General features: G+C 42.3%; 1 protein-coding gene across 4 annotated transcripts in view; it reads left to right on the top strand.

Annotated features, from left to right (window-relative positions):
- Ldah (lipid droplet associated hydrolase) overlaps positions 1-17,180 on the top strand; it is a 115,328-nt gene extending 98,148 nt beyond the window's left edge. For all 4 annotated transcript variants that reach the window (XM_013522654.1, XM_005400355.2, XM_005400357.2 and 1 more), the window contains 2 exons: positions 2,564-2,646; positions 15,245-17,180. In XM_013522654.1, the coding sequence (XP_013378108.1) occupies positions 2,564-2,646; positions 15,245-15,484 (323 nt within the window). In that variant the 3' untranslated portion in view covers positions 15,485-17,180. The remainder of the gene's footprint in view (positions 1-2,563; positions 2,647-15,244) is intronic.
- The last annotated feature ends 422 nt before the right edge of the window (positions 17,181-17,602 follow it).

The following is a 17,602-nucleotide window of genomic DNA, read 5'->3' as shown; positions in this document are numbered from 1 at the left end:
GAGTTTATTTTTGATCTTATCTCTTCTATGACTTGATGAAGTTGTTTCTTCATATCCATTGCAATCATTTCAGCAATTTCAGGTGTGTGTTTACCAAGTTCTTCTATGTTGATGTCTCCTGGACTTGTTCTGAGTGGGGTGAATTCTGAGATTGTGTTTTAGTCCTTTGTCTTGTCCTGTTTGATCCCAGACAGAACGCTCAGTGTCCCTCTTCCCTGGCAGCTCAGCAAAGGCCACTAGTGTCCCTCATTTTCCTGGTGTTCAGGCTTGCCCCTCAGTGTCCACTAAAACGCACTGCTTACTCTGGGGTTTTTCAGCAGATGGTGAAGTGTATCTAGTTCTCCCAGGTCTCAGACACAGACCGTGCTGCCAGCTGATGGCAGTCCATCCATCTGATCCAGTGACCCCTTGTAGTTCAGGGCACATGTATGACTCAGGATCGGGTTGCATTGGTGGCTTAATCCTGGACCAGTGGACCAGTGTCCCCAGGCAGTTCAGGGTACAGGCAAATGCAGACATGAGCTGCAGGGTCGACAGTTTGTGGACCACCTGATTCTGAGTCTCCAGTCTGCACAGGAGTTAGAAATGGGCCGCACCAACAGCGCTCACAGACTGCCCACGTCTGCAACCGCCAGGTGGTCAGGGAGCAGGCAAAGCCCAAACATGAGCTGCGGTGTCACAGCTCCTGGAGCCCCCAGTCCAGTACCTCACTCCATGCTAGGCATGCACAGAGAGGGCCAATACGCAAACCCCAGTGAGAGCTGTTCGCGGGCTGAGTGAGGATCTCGGGTCCGCCCACATTCTTAATATATAGTTTTGACAAAGAGGAGTACTTACAGTCTCTCATCCCTTCCCACCTTCCTGCCAGATAGCACCTGACCTCTAGACCAAAAAAAAAAGTTCAGAGCCAAAACAAAAGGAAAGAGCTTCATATATTCTGGAATATAGGGCCTTTTAATATGACATTATGATTCTAAAGTGGAGCTCACCGATTGGTAAAACTGGCTTCACTGCAAAGCTTTTTATGCTTTTCATGTAAAACTGAATAAACAACTGAGGCTCACCAGATACTTAAAGGAAACCCTCCAACATAAAAGAATTTGAGGAAAGTAAAGAAACAAACCAACTTAGAGTAAATGGAGGCAATCAGAGGAGCAGAAAACATCAAAGCTACATGCTGTCCTCCTAGGTCACAAAACGTGATAAATACAACACAGGGTGCTTTGAAAGAGACATATTCAGAGACCAAAACAGACCCCAGGCAAGTTAAAAATATCATAGTTAATACTTTACTAGAAAGAGTAAAAGACAAAACTCAGGTTAACAGACAAGAAGTAAAACAATGACCAAAGAAAAAGTTAAATTTTAGAACAGGAAAGGTAAAAGCAAGTGACTTGGAATAATGAAAACCAAGGGGAAGCTTTCTTCAACAATATGAGAAGATTCCCCAGAACTGAAGAAGAGAGTGAATTGAAAAAGATCCCCATCACAGCACATCCTCATAAAATACCTAAATCATCCATAATAAACAGGTTTTTAAAGCTTCCAAAGTTGATACACACAGACACACACACACACAGCCCACAAAGGAGGAAGACTCAAACTGACACAGCTTCTCCTCAGTAATACTAGATACTGTATTTCAAGTTAGGAGAGCAATGTCTTCCTAGATTCTTAGGGAAAATTATTTTTGAATTGCAGTTCTCTAGCTAGCCAAATATTGGTCACGTGTAAAGGTTAAAGAAGTCTTTCTGATACATGCAGAGATTCCAGAAAATCTTGCTCTAGTAGAGTTCCTTAAGATGTCAACATGGTCACCAAAACAGCACAGGAAACCATGTGCAAGCAATGGAAAAGGAATCAGCGAGCAGCCTCCACCAATCCACTTTCCCTTCCCACTTCATCCTCCATAGCCAATGGCTTTTCCTGAGTTCTCAGACTGCAGGTGTCTGCCCTCTGCTCTCCCTCTGAATGGCTGCTTCCCCGGGTGTCTGTGTGGCCTACCCCTGACTTTTCTGCATAATCTATCTGCTTAGCTTATTTTTCTCCAGAGTAGTTTCTTACCATAAGTTCCATGATAACAGGTAGTTTTTGTATCCTCTCCATTGCCTAGAGCAATGTCTAGTATAATAGTAGGTGCTTAATAATCTTATTTTTGAATGAATAAATGTTAAAGAACTAATTAGTTTGACTTAGAAAGCGGTGGGGGCAACCCAGAAGGGCAACAAAGGGAACCTGTAAATTAACCATAATCTAGGAGTAAACAGAAAGTCTGTGGATCCTAAAAAGGAAATTGCCAACCAAAAAATAGCTCAGAAGAATATCTGATGTGGTGGGTATGCAACAGAGAAGCCAAGTGAGGTAGAGAGAAGGCTCCTTTAGGACATGTCCTTGTTCCCAGAGACTCTATGCCACATGGCTCCCAGGCCTCTGTGGATCCCACTGACATCTTGTAGCGCAGCACTGGCACAGAGGAAAGGAGATGTGTGTATTACTAAAATTAATGTGACGTTTGTGTCTGTTCTATATTCTAAATGTTTGCCTTTTTGTTTTTTAAATGTAGTTAATATTGTCTACCTGGCGGCCCAAGAAATGAGGAACATAATGAAGAGAGATGATGAAATTATAAAGGAACATTTATCTAAGGTAATCTCTTTAGTGTGCAAGCAAATAAGCAGATGAGCAGAAATTGGTTAAAGCCTATAAGATCTCATGGTTTATAGATTCGTTGTCTACTACTTCACACTAATATTACCCTTGAAAGTTGCATAGAGGAAGCAAAGCTGAGTACCTAGGTACATGTATTTTGATGTTTCATTGAATTTATTTTTAGAATCAGTACTTTCCTATTTTGACAATGTATTGTACTGAGAAGACTCAATAATATTTATAGAATAGAACAGAGTTTTATTGACATAAATAAAACAGTAAAAAATAATTAACATTACATATGACCTGATGACTCGTGGGCCTGTCTTATTTTGCTGTCAATTGGAGCAGGACTGTTTCGTTCTAACAAAAAGAATAGTTTTCTGAAATATTCAGCATTTATGAGTTGCACCTGTAAATACTGGCCTCTTGCACAAACACATTTGGGAGTATGAACCTCTGAAACTATAAAGCCACATCTAAATATTCTGGAAGTTAGTGGCTGTCCATCCTGAACAGGATAGAGCTACTGTGTTTTTGCTTTATTTTGTGATGCTGGGAATGGAGTCCAGGGCCTCCCACATACAGAACAAGTGCTGTACCACTGAGCTATGCCCCCACCTAGAGCTGTGCTGTTTATCATAGTGAAAACATGTGGTTACTGGTGAATAGGCTGAGTTGAGATGTGTCGTAAGTGTAAAATATTTATTGAATTTCAAAAACTTAGTACCTGAAAAGGGAAATATTTCATTAATATTCTTGTGTTGATGACATGTTGAAATGATATATTTTTTTATTTATTTTTGTACCGGGAATCAAACTCAGGACCTTGTGCTTGCCAAGCAGGCCCTTATGCCACTGAGCTATAGCGTATCCCCAGCCCATGAAATGATATTTTAGATACACAGTAAAGTACTGAGTTAAATAAAATATATTATTAAAATAATTCCACTCATTCCTTTATACATTTTTAACATTGTTCCTGGAGATTTTTTAAATTGCTTTGTGCCTTGCTTTATCCTTCTATTAGACAGCATTGATCTGGAGCTGTACAGATGGTGCCCAATGACATCTTCTAGGTATAATAAAATGATCCCTGCCGAGCAGCCTTCTCTTCCAGTGCATGAGAACCCACTTAGAATCTCTTCATCACTTTGAGTCATTGGGCTTAAACTTACCTGCAGTGTTAATTCTTATTCCTCTAACCTCCAAAAAAAGTTTCTTAAAGCAAGAAATGTATAACTTCTTTAAAAATATTTTCGGGACACAGTACTGAAAATATCCCCCCAGAGAGGACTTTGGAAAATGCCAATCTGTGTTTGTCTCCTGCCCACAGTAGTCATTGCATTTCTTGAATAGCAGTTGTCTGTAAAGAGGTTTGAACCAGAAGGAAGCCCTCCCTAACTGAACGGAGAACGTTGGGCCCTCCAGAGTACCTTCTCCCAAGGACTCTCAACTACTTCCAGACATTGAGGAGTGTGAAAATGCAAGACAATAGTCTTTTATTTTTCAGTAAAATTATGTGAGTCTGTTTCAAAAATGCATTTAAGTTCTCCAGGTTGGAAGTTTATAAAAACAGTTCAACTCCCAGTTAATAAGACTGGCAGCTGCTCACTTCCAAAATTCACACTTGCTGAGTGACTAGACCCATCATGTGTTAGAGCCCCTCTTACCACCTGTGGAAGCCAGCTGCTGTAAAATACTCATCAGTTCTGGATTTTGTTTGTGTGTTGTACTCAGCAAGAGGTCAAAGAAAGGTGCTAACTTACTACTATGCTAAGTTAAATCCATATGTAAGTATAATCATTCCCAGATAGAGGTCTGTTCATAGTAACTGTGTCAGGGCTATAAGTTTACTGAAACTTTAATGGGCAAAATGCAGGGTATAATAGTAGATGGCAGGCATTTCAAGGTTAATATTAACACACAGTCACAGGAGTAAACTTTTCCAGTTCTGGGAATAGTTTTGTTTCTAAGAGCATTAAATGTACTTGTAGAATTTGAAGAAACAAGGCACTGTTGAGTTTGATGGCACATGGCTACCTTGCAGTGCATTGATTGTGCTTTCTACCCACTAAATTGGAGCTCTCCACTCAAATAATATAATTCCAGTTCCTGAGTGAAACTAGCTACAGAATGACAGGAAGTTTATTGCAACTTTTTGTTTCTATAATAAAAAGAGGAAACATGCCATAATTTAATATTGATAAAAGTTGAATCAACACAGTCTGTCCCAGTCAGCTTAAGAAAATAAGGAAAGTTAAAAGGCACACAGTTCTAGGAAGAATGTGGGCATTGCCTGCTGCCTTCAAAACCCCTGCTAATTAGTCAAATATGAAAACCAGTTCCTGACATTAGAAATGTTCCTATTTTAGATATTCTGGTCATGGCTACTCTATCCCATTTGTACCCTAACAAAGCCATTGAGAAACTTCATACCTGTCCAGGGCTATTCAGAGTGAAGAATTTTGGAACCATACATTCTAACAAATATCATCTCACTTATCTCAGTTATTCAACATAAAACAGTTCTGAAAAATATGTGTTTGTGTTATCTAGCCAGGAACCCTCAGGAAAGTTGGTATAAAAGTAGTCTATCTATTGTGTCATCCAAAGCCTTGTCATCTTTTCCCCTAAAAAACTATCTTTCCGTAATCAGCAGGCTTTGGTTCTAAATTCAAATTTTCTACCAGTGGATTTCCACTGTTTACATGAAAAGAAATTTTTTTACATTATTGAGGAAAATTATCCTTTTTAATTCTGAAAAATCTAAGCTGATTTTCTTCTTTCCAAGGCCCAGAGTCTTTGTTCCCTGTATCAGACGGTTGTGTTTCTTTGCATTGCTTCAGTACTGGGTGGTTACTTCTCTTTTGGAGGAAACATGTGAGACTCACGTTGTTTCCAAAAGGGTGTACCATGGTTTACAGTATCACAGGTTATGGTATTTCCCTACCTGACTTCAGTTCTGTTTACCTTTTAAACTTGGCTCCAGGCATCTTCACAAGGTCTTCCCACCACCTGGTTTTGGAAAATGCCCCTCCTCTTGGCTGTTATGGTTACCTATGTAGTAATAGTACTGCATTTGCCACACAGTGTTAAATGATCAGCCTTCCCCTCTCCTCCACTGTGAGTTGAGAAACTGTGTTATTCTCGTGTCAGGCTTCCCTAAGCCCCAGCACATTTCACACACACTACTGATTAACAGTCGATAAATGTACAGTAGAGAGATGGGTGGAGAGACTGGATGGAGAAGCCTTCAAAATGTAGATTGGAAACCTTTTGTGTGCCATGGATCTCTTTGGGTCTCTCGTAAAGTACATAAATCCCTTCTCAGAAAAATGTTAAGTGCATAAAAAAATATGAGATTACAAAAGAAGTCAATTATGTTGAAATATTATTATCTAAATGTTTTTAAAACTAATTCATGATACAGTAATATGTACATCCTTATGAACACATTAAATAAGTAACAGAATTATTGTAAATTTATAGTGATGAGTATAATTAAATTTTACTTATTCATAACAAGTTTACTATGATTCAAAAATATCCTTAATTTCATAGATAATAAAATATAAGCATTGCTAATTATATGGCTTATTGTTGCCTGTGTTAATAACTAAAGGAAATGTTAAGTTATAGTTAAAGATTAACAAAAACTGCTGAGCATGGTGGCATATGCCTGTAACCCCAGCACTTAGGAGGCTGAGGCAGGAGGATTGCTCTGAGTTTGAGGCCAGCCTAGGCTACATAAGCAAGTTAAGGCCACCCTGCACTACATAGTAAGACCCTGTCTCCAAAAAACCAAAAAAAAGCTAAAAAAAAAAAAAAAGATTAACAAAAATAAAGATGTAAGTTCTCCCAAGTTTACATAGCCCTCACCCTCAACGATGGACCTGCACAGGCCTGTGAACCCAGTGTTAGGTAGCATAGTATAACAGCTTGGCCACTGGCCTGAAATCAAGCCATGGTAAACTGCACTAAGAAATTAAGTTGTTCAAGAGCCACTGAAGGGTTTTAAGCAAAGGGCTAACAACCAGGGTGATACAGTGACCGCCACATGACATAGCCACCGACTAATCAAAATACCTACCACATAAGTACAGCCAGTTCAGAGGTACCCACTCATACTAGTTAGCGCTGAGAATATGGTGAAATTAACAAAGGAGAGGAATTACTTTGGGGGAAATGTGTGGTAAGATATTGGGAAATAATGGGATTTTAGGTGTGAAAACCATTTACAAGACCTTTATAAGAATGAAAGGAGTGGAATTGGAGATGGAATGATTTAGGGGGTAGAATCAAAGGCCTTTGTACAATGGAGATGGATTTGTATTTGGTGATAAGGAGAGAAGTGTTGCTAAGTTGTGGAAGGTTTAGCGAACCATAGCTCATTCCAACGCGGTACATGTGTTGGGATACCTGTGGGATGGCTGAGTGGATACGTGTTCAGAAGATAGCTGGGTGGAAAGAGTGAAGCTTAAAAGAGAAATCTGGGCTCAGTCTGGATTTGAATGTGACAGGCAGGTAGATGAAGCCATAAGCATGGAGAGGTGTCAGAAGATTGATCCTTGGAGAATCCAACTTTAAGGTTCGGAAGAAAAAGAAGAGCCGGTGAAAAGATGAGGATGGAGAGGAAATAGATGTAGAGGAGAACCAGGATAGACTAAAGCAAGGGAAGAGATTCAACTGTACGTTCTCAGCCCTCCAATCCTAGTACATGTGGCAGCCTGTGGGGCTGCTATGCTTATAAGAGCCTGTGTGTCCGAGGCACCCAGGAGGCCTTGTCCTGCCATTGTTTGAAACTATAAAGGGATCATGTCTCACTCATAGAAAAATGAATTAGTGTTTGGTTATGAACTTTAAATTTTAATTTAAAACTCACTTAGGAAGGAAATTGTAAACTGCCGTGACCATCTTTGGCTCGGGTTTATGGAAACAGCTGGTGTGTACTACTTCCAGGCTAAAGCCAAGCATCATTGTCAGCCCATAGGAGGCTGAAACTGTTCACAAAGAGAACAAGTGAGCTGCAGCTCTCAGAGATAGGTAGGTCACAGGGGAAGGACTGCCTGCAAGGTGATGCCACATCTGTCAGGGCCAGGCCGGGGCTACATTGTGGTTTGAGAAGAGGCAAAGTGTGCTCACAAACGGGGCCACTCTACCATGGCTCTCCCCATCCTCCCTGGCCTGCCCTCGTTAGGAGCTTGTTGCCTTTGGGGACAACTCTTATGCCTCCCTTTGTAGAATGGGCATGCAAACCCTTCTGCCATGCACACATCCTGCTTGCTGGAGTGTAGGAAGTGCTGCATGGGCCAGCTAACCAGACCTGCCTTTCCGCCAAGCCCAGTCTGGAATGGGCTATGTGAGTCCTACCTGTCTCACCTGAAGCCTACCTCAAGTATCATAATCACCCTGGAGACAGATAGGTTTGTTTTTATCTTGACCATTTTGACTTTGAGAGTTTCATTTGTGGCAGTTGTGTTAACACATGCTTGCATTCTCCAGTGGAGGCAGATTAAAAGGAAGTGAGTGTGCTGGAAAGCAGAGTCCTCAGTGTCGCAGCCTAAGTTTCAACTCCAGCTCTACCACTTGCTTAGTTATGTGCCTGTAAGTTACTAGACCTCACTGTGCCTCCTTTGCCATCAGTAAAATTTGTCTAATACTAGTATCTATTCTCTCATGGTCATTCCAAAAGTATAATCCTGTAATTCAAACCAGACAGACATTGAATGTTCATTATTACTGCTATAAACTTAATTAGAACCTAAACATGTCATTGAGTGCTTTCTAAAAAGACTGTTTGCCTAACTCTTCCACCTCATGCACACTCCCTTCTCAAATATTTCCATCATGTAATGAATGGTGTTGGTGAGACTGTGTGTGAGAGACTGGAATGCCCATTCTGACTTGAGCTCGCAGCCTGCAGTCCCTATAAGATGCACAAGGGAGCTGTCTTACAGAACTGAGATGATCCAAAACACAGTAGCACTTCACTTTTACCAGAACTTGGGCCTAGTACCCAACGTAGAGAATTCTGATGAGTGGGACTTGGCCATTTCACAGTTAAGTACAACTGTTGGCATATCTGCTGCTTTCTTGAGGTATATAATCAGGGAGGAACAGAAATAAAACAGATAAATTAGCTCCCAGTGCCTCATATTTCCACACCAGAGAAGAGTAGCTACCATGGGCTGGCTTCTCAGTGCAGTCCCATGTAAGAAATAGAGGGAGTTGATCACTGGATGGCTTTGTAACATCCCTATGGGACTCAGGGGTTCTAACCCTGTATGCACCAGCATACCGGAAGGAGAGAGCCCCACTCTGTGGACTGTGTATGCATAGTTGTTCGGCCACTAGAAAGTGTGGGCCAGGCAAGGCCCTGGTGGGAGCAACTAATGCTCCTTCAAAACCTCTATTCCTGCTGCTCCCCAGATGCCTGCAGGGGGTCCCGTGGGCAGGAAGTATTGTGTTTTCACCTCCATTTTCTTTGGAGATTTTAATTCTCATTTTCTCAAGAGTGGTAATTGAGCTAGATAGAAATAAAGGCAAGAAAAGAAAAAACATAAATTGAAAATTAAATTTCCTAAACATCTCCATTTCTTTAGTTGCTTAGTTTGCTCAGAAAGACTGTAGTGAAATTGTAAAGCTTTAGCTACTGTGTCCACAGAGGACAAGATTTTTGAGTAACTGAAAGGAGATGTTAATGTTACAGAACAGGTTACCTATAACACTGCAGGGCCTAAGTATCTCGGACTCCGGCAGGAGGCAAGAAGCAGAATCCTGGTGCTATCATCCAGCCTGTTCTGGATTGTCGTCAAGATGGAGATGCACTGGAGGACCTAAGAGTTTATATCCTGAGCCTCAAACAGCTGGAAGGAGATGAAAACGGAGACAAGGCAGGCTGGGAAACCTAGCTGAGATGGGAGGGTGCTTTAGCTTAGCTCTAGAAGGTCTCTCAAAGGCTCATGTGTGAAAGATGTAGTTCTTAGCCTGGAGCTGTAAAGGGTGGGACCTGTAGGAGATGGGCCCTGTCATTAAAGGTGTGCCCTCAAAAGGGAAATGGGAATCCAAGCCCTTCCTGTCTCTGAGGTGAGCAGCTTCCTCCACCAGACACTCCGTGCCATAGGTGCAGCCTCACCACAGGACCAAAGCAAGGCCAATCAGCCATGATCTGAAACGTCTAAAACTGTGAGCCTCTGAACCTTGTCTCTGTATTCATTGACTGGCACAGGCATTTGTTACAGTGATGGAAAGCTGACCAATGCAGAGGCCTACATGTGGGGCACTAACTGATCCCTTGGTAAGCAACAGGCTGTTTTGTATCAGTCCTTTTACTTCTTTAACAAACAAACAAACAAAATCCACCTTGTCTGGTTGGAGTTACTCCAGAGAAGGAGGCAAAAAGTGGAGAAGGTAGGAATGACATCCTTTTCCTCCACCTCTCAAGGTCAGGCAGAGGAGACAGCTCCTCCCAAAGCATGTACATTGTGCTCTTTGGCTACTCTTGCCAGCACCTGCCTGCCGCTTGCCTTGCCTCACAGCACAACAGCCCAAGACACCCTTTCTGGAAAAACACATATCCCAGCACTCTGGGAGCTCAGGTTTTTGTAAAATGCCAACAAAAGGGAGCCTGCAAGCCCAAGTGAGCAGTTATCTCAGCTGCCACAGGTGCCTTCCTTCACTCTGGGCAAGGATACCAGAGGGGCATCAGGGCTTGGCACCATATCTCACTCACAAGGATAGGTAGATTGTATTTTAAAGTGGATCTGAGAAGTCCACTCTGAGCTGAGTGTTGGTGATAGCTGGAGGATAGGGGATGTGCTTCACTGTTTATTAGATTGGTGACCTGTCTACTATTAGTCTCTCCACAACAGTTTCTAGGAAATATATTTTTTTGGATAATGAATGATACAAATTTAATAAAACACTTTTGCTTTAGGTTTTACAAAATGCTAGTACAAAAGCAGTTTATCAGAAGAACATATATTTCTCAAAGGCTAATTGAAGGCTGTAGGCCTTTTTTCCCTCTAACCCAAGCGTATCTCCCACTGTGGGGAAAATGCTAGGCAAGTGCTACTACACACACCCTTCCCACTAGCACACTGTGTCTGCAGGTCCTTCTGTCCTTGTCTGTCAAGCAGCCACCCTCCAAAGCTGCCTCCTGTGTGTGGAGCACTCTCTGTGCTTTGTTTTCTAATCTCACCACAAGCCCCAGGAGCAGCCATTCCATCCCTGCTTTGTGGGAAAATAATCAGTCGCATGGAGGCCAAGCAGCTGGTTCAGGTTTATAGCATTGGTTGGGAGCAGAACCAGGCTTCCAGGCTGGTGGGCGTGATCTGGGCTCAGCACTTAACCGGTGCTCCCTGCAGGCTCCATTGGTGTCCTGCACAGTGAGCCAGAGACTTCACAAATCACTCCACCATAACGAGTATCAAATTATTTACCAGACTGTAATACAAAGACATTATGAGAAAGTCTTTCACTCCAAGCATGCTGCCCTCCAGAAATGCCATTTACTAATTTATGTAATTTGTGTGTGTGGCTTTTTCATTGTTAGTATTAATTTTAAATGTTGATACGTCATTTGAAATAGTTTTTTTTAGTTGTTAGATCATTACTGTGGTTTCTAATTTTTTTATTCTATTAATGATAAATCCTTTATTAGTGACACATCAGGCCAGGCATGGTGGTACATGCCTGTAATCCTACTGTTCAGGAGGCTGAAGCGGGAGGATTGCTGTGAGTTTGAGGCTAGCTTGAACTACATAGGGAGACTTTGTCTCAAAAAGACAAAAAGTAATAATAATAGTAATTTATTTGTTTCTAGACATTTGAATGTAGACATCCTACTAATATCCTGAGATTCTCAATTAAGAGTTTCAGAATTTTCACAGCAGTTGTTACTCTTATGATGCCCCTGATACAGAACTACACAGGCTGCAAAGAAGGCTTTAGATAAAGGTACTTGGGTTTACACAAGTTGACAAGAATCACACACTGTTAGTTCTTATATCCAGTTTAAGACCTCCTAGTCTCCAGATTTGTGGTTTTCATAACACGGGTCAGTTCACCGTGAGCTGTAAGTAGTATAGCAAAAAGTATCTATCAGGAATGCTGTCTCTGGATTCCTAACCTGCCTTGCAGTTCACTCCTTGCTTGAACGTAGCTAGCCAGTTTCACCAAGCCACAGTTTTCCTGTCTGTAAAATAGGAATCAAATGCCATCCTGCGAGTATTGTTGCCAGAATGCACTGAGGTAATACGTGAGAAGTGTATTGCATGGAGCCCTACACCTCTTTCTCAGTTCTGTCAGTTCACGATGACGTGTTGCAATTCATGTTTACCCGCCATATAGTGATAATATACTCTCAACCACCGTGTTTTGACTCCAGTTAATTCTCTCTCTCTCTCTCTCCTTCACCTGTTCTCCTCCTGTTCCCCAGCACTGCCTCCACACACACCATACTTTCTCATTTTCCTGTTTAAAGTTACAGGTACAGAGTCCTCTGGTCATATCTATTACCTGTGATTTATAATATTTAAGGAACAGGAAATATTTCAAGCTAGCATTCGTAAATGTATTAGATAACCATGTGTTTTACTTGTAAGCCAAGATTTTCATAGAGAGGCCTTCAATGAATACAGCCTGAAAAATTCTCAGAACAAAGCAAAACAAAATGTTTAAAAGATTTACTCTAAATTATCAGTCATACAGAACTTAGAAATACACTCAGATGACTATAAGGGAAATATGGAATCCTCACTGTTAATGTCTTGAACACCAACACTGATTTTGTTGAGGTTCCTAGTACATCCGTGGCCACCGTGTGCTCATAATGACTGGGACATGGTTTCATCTCTTCACACTGAGGTGGGTTCAGGAGCCCTTTGTGGTTCACCCTGTTCAGCTGCCTGTCTGAATCTTCATGCATGAGGAGGAGGTGACTTTTCTGATGCTGAAGACTCATCAAGCTGGCTGCTGAGTGGAGACATTTCAATTTATAATTGCCTTATTGAAAAGGAAATGTTAGGTTCTTCATAGAAGTAGTTCTTAAAATGTCAGGCAGAAAGGAAGAACACGTGTGAACAATGACACTCTTGTCAAGGAGACTGTGAGGCGAGGTCTCTTCTGCCTTACTTTCCTCTGGCTGATGCTTCTGTATTATTCCAGTTTTCCTGAGACTTAACACTATAGCAGGTACTGGTGTGAGGGCCCCAGTGTGGCTTCATCGGTGTCCTGGCATCGTTAGGCAAGAGCAGAAGAGCAGCCCTAATGGGCACAACTCCTAAGCCTAGATTTCTCAACCCCGTTTCATGCTCTGGGGAAATGCTGAGCAACTGTGCATAGTGACCGCCACACATGATACTTCCTGAATGTAGTTTAACAGATTTCCTGGCGGTTAAGTGTAGGAAGTGGTTCAGTGAGCACCTGAAGTTATTAACCCTGTTGCTTAGTAATTAATATTAATACTTGCAGGTGGCTTGTACTTAGAGCAGGTTTTTAAGGGGAAGCTATAGCAGGGTAGTTGCTGACAGGTCCTGGGAAATACATATTTCCATTACTGGCCGAAGTGGCCAACTCTAGTGGTGAGATCACAGCTCGAAAGCTGCAGAACAGGCCATTTTAGAGCTATCAAAAGAGCTGAGACCAGGAGAAAGAACCAGCAACTGCTGGGCTCTTCTAGTCTCCAAGAAACAAAACAAATTTATACCTTCTGTGACCCAGGGCAAAGTAAATTTTGGTCTTAGGGGCTTTGGAGTAGGGTTGGAATGGATAAAAGATTGGGAAGAATAAAATACGTGGCTGTCTGTAAGGCACAGGTCCTCTGCAACATTCAGAAGAGACCCAGAAAAACCTCTACAAAGCGATTATTCAGAATGAAATCAGCCACTCAAGGTTTGGTTGTTAATGATTTACTTTCTGGCATACTACATTGTTTTTCTCTTTAAAGGTTTAAGTTTGGCATGGAGGCACACACCTATAATCTCAGCACTCTGGGTGGTTGAAGCAGGAGAATTACGAGTTTGAGGCCAGCCTTGAGCATAATGAGACCCTGTCTCTAAAAAAAGAAAAGATATTTTTAACTGTCTCTGTAAATACTGGTGAAGTTGTGATGTTATTATAGTAAAGGCCAGTATTTTTATAAGAGCAATGTCATCTGTCCCATATACAGATCATGGATTTAATGATTGATGTAATAAAACTATCCAGAGAGCAATTAACACCCAAAACTTCTTCCCCTACCACCTGATCCCCTCTGGACTGTCTTACCAGACAGAGTAATTTTCCTAACACAAAGAGCTGATTGCATCATTTCATTAGCTCTGTGGATTTGAGAAGACAGTGCTTCCTCCTTAAAGACATAGAAGGCTGTCATGGCCTGATCTCCTTCTGCCGTGCCATTTACTCTCACCACCTGACATTCCAGACATTTCCTTACCTCCAGCTCCCACAGCCTTGCCACGCTCTTTCGTGTAGGTGACTTTGCTTGGCCTGCTGCCCGCAGTGTCCTCCCCAGCTCAAAGACTCCACCCAGGCCTCAGTTCTCTTTGAGGGGTCGTTCCTGCCCACTGCCTCCCCTCATCTGGCTTCGGGTGGCCTTGAGTAGTGGATCCCATCTCTTCTGCCCTAAGACAGTCATACTGTCCTACTATGGGAGAAATGCTCCTGAAAAGACTAAAGAGTAAGTGAGTGTTTGAATGAGAAAGCAAACTTAGCATCTTATGGGCACTGCAGGTGTCTTGTTCAGACCGACCTGGGGCTGAAGCAAGTCCTCACTTTTTCTCAGTGAAAACAGATGTCCTGGAGTCCTTAAAATTTAGTCCTTATTTTTCATAAGAATTACCACTGTCTACCTGAGTATAAGCTTTTGCTTGTGTTGCCTTTTTAGAAAGAATACAGAACTATAGCGTAAAAATTTTTCAGTGAGGTGCAGCTGCCTAGAACTACATATAGATGATACATATCAAATATATAACCATATGTCATAGATAAGCAGTGTTTCTATATGTGTATCAGATACAGGGGTAGGAAGATAAAGGTCTTAGTAATGTACCAAAGAACACTGTCTCCATTCAGCCTTCCTGTGGTCGCCCGAGGTATGATTACAGTACCTCCCACTGAATGCAACATACTCTCCTGTTGTATGAAGCATTTTCTTAGAAACGTCAGTAACTCTCTTGGAATACTGATCATGTTTCATCAACTACATTGAAAAGCCTGAGTCTGTCCGATTTACCTTAGCATTCATTCAGCAAACACATCCAGATGCCTACCATGTGGCTGTGTGAAAACTATTACATTTATTAAACAGTCACCATTCCTATGCCTCATTAACTCATCCTCATCCTCAGCCATCCTCTCAACCTTTGCACACATGACTGCTGGAGACCTGCTCCATAAGGGCCTCCCTATATGGCTTTGTCTGCATCCGATCCTTTTCATGCCGCCCCGTGATGTGGTCTTGCCACCACATGTGAGGGAGCCCTCAGACAGGCAGACGGGCCATGTACGGGTACTGCTGTGGCCACCATTGTCACAGCTGTGATTGGAGGAGAAGGTGTTTCCTAATGGAACATTTTGTCTTGTCTTTCAGATGACATTTTACTATGGAACCATAGACCGTTGGTGTCCAACACAGTACTATGAAGACATAAAGAAAGATTTTCCAGAAGGAGATATTCGACTCTGTCAGAAAAATATACCTCATGCCTTTGTCCTGCGTTTTAGCCAAGACTTAGCTGAAATGATTGCTGCCTGGGTAAAGGATAACCTGTCTAAAATAGAAGTGATGACAAAGGACACAAGCCCCTGCAGCCAAGACCTGTGTCAGTAGGTGTACTGTATTTAGTAAGGAACTATTTAATTTTGATGCTTGATATTAGATAGGAAAAATATTTAAAACCTCTTGGCTTAAAAACTACCAGCTCCTCATGGTACAGGCTGAAATGAACAGTGGTGAGTAATTGCATTTGTGATCTGAATGAGGACCTCTCTGCACAAGACAGCCAGTGACACTATGCCGTGTGTTTTGGTTGGCAGGATCCTTGCAGACGAAAGAAAATCCAAGTGATTTTAATTGAGTTACATTGTAGGACAGGCTCCCCTGGAGGAAGTGATGAAATATTAAAAAAACAGAAAGGACATCGGTGAATATGAGGTGTGTGAGATCATAACAAGGACACACTGATGTCCCAGTAGCAGGAAGTGATGAGCAGTGGATACTGCTGGTGGACCTGGGTTTCCTTTAAGGATGAAAGGTCAAAGTCATTCCAGACTTAACACTGCCCAGGTCTTGGCTGAGACCATCAGTGTGACTTTGTGACATACCTTCATTAGATCAAAAATAAAGTTCTCCAGATCGCACTCACCAGCTCATAGGGAAGAGTTGTTGAAGGATCCCCACTCTGCCTCCTGCCATACAGTAGCAGTGAGCTCTCTGCAGACCTTCGCCTGCAGCCAGGGATATAGCTCAGTGGCACAGCACCTGCCTGGCAAGCGCAAGGTCTTGAGTTCGATTCCCAGTAGCCTCCAGGCAATGGGCTCCCTGTAGCCCCACTCCTCCAGAGCTGAGAAGGGGAGGCACCAGGCTGTCCAAGATCAAATGTGCACAGGACAACCATGTAATTGCTCTTTCTGATTCTTGTAGTAAACTATTAAAGGCCAACCACTGATGATAATAATATCCTTAGCTACTTTATGACTCTTCTGAAAGTTTCCTAGTAAATAATTTATGGAAAGGTATTTTAAGTTGCTGAGTATAATATATAGTTTTGTGGTTTTTTCCATTTGCCTTAACTTTATTTGTTGGAAAGAAATTATTTTGTCAGTGAACCAAAGAGAGCCATCAGATCATGTGAATCTGCCTTCTCAGCACACTGGCCCTGTGAAGAGCAGCACAGTCTCTGGCTGAGGGTGGGCTAGCAGTATGGCTGTATTCCCGGAACTGACTCCATCTTGAAATCTTAGAGACCAGTACATCCCACTGGCTGCAATGACAGCTGAGCATGCATCGAAGCATTCCATTTTCTCCTCCATGAGAGCCCCTGTGACATTGTCATCCCTCGGAGACAGCATGGTGCTGTCCTTCCTCTCAAGACCTAAAGCCCCTTTGGCTTGGCTTCAGCACCAAAGTGGATGACTTCTCAGAGGTAAAAAGCCAAGCTGCAGATGGGAAGGAACCATGAGATACACAGGGCTGCACGTGGTCCTGCAGGCGTCTGCATGGTGAGGCGTTCTGGGCAGCTCATATCTGAAGCCAGACTCCCACTCTGGGTGCCCGAATCAAGGAGATATCACCAGCACAAAATGAAGGCTCAGAAACAAGTATTGGTAAATCAGACCTACTGGAAGAGAGAGTAACGTCCATAGCTGGTTTGTTTTAGGTGTGATTCTATAACATTCCTCTATATTTAAAAAATTTGCACATAGGAAATTTTGTTTTTTAGAGTTTAAAAATGATAACTAGCTCTTAGTTCCTGTTTACCATCTAAACACCAAGTGAATTTTCAAAATAAATAACCAGCACTAAGGACTGTGTTTGGCCTTATCTGTGTGTATTGGGGACGGGGGAAAGGATACAGCTGAGCAGTTCACGCCAGTTGAAGTCTCTATTAAAGTGAAAGGCTGCTTTCTTATTGTTTCTTTTAAAGAAGGAAGAAGCAGATTTCAGGAGACTTCAGTTCATTTTCTTTCATGAGGAATACACAAAAGACAAAAATGGATAAAAGTGGATGAGATCCATTTTCCAGAAGCAATTCTGCCCGTATGTTCCAGTCACCACACAGTGGTCTTTGTCAGAGATGTAACTCTTCATAGAACCAGCTAGTGCTGAGCAGAAAGCGTGAGGTGGAGCCTTGGCCTGAGCCCACACTTGTTCATTGTCTGCTCCGGGGCACAAGAGTAAAAGGTCCCCTGCACTGTCATGACCTGATGTCCAGGACTACAGGGCCCT

This window comes from Chinchilla lanigera, unplaced genomic scaffold, assembly GCF_000276665.1.
Source record: "Chinchilla lanigera isolate Chin_1 unplaced genomic scaffold, ChiLan1.0 scaffold00068, whole genome shotgun sequence".
NCBI lineage: Eukaryota > Metazoa > Chordata > Mammalia > Rodentia > Chinchillidae > Chinchilla > Chinchilla lanigera.
The sequence above is the reverse complement of the archived record's forward strand: the minus strand, read 5'-3'. Positions and strand labels throughout refer to the sequence as shown.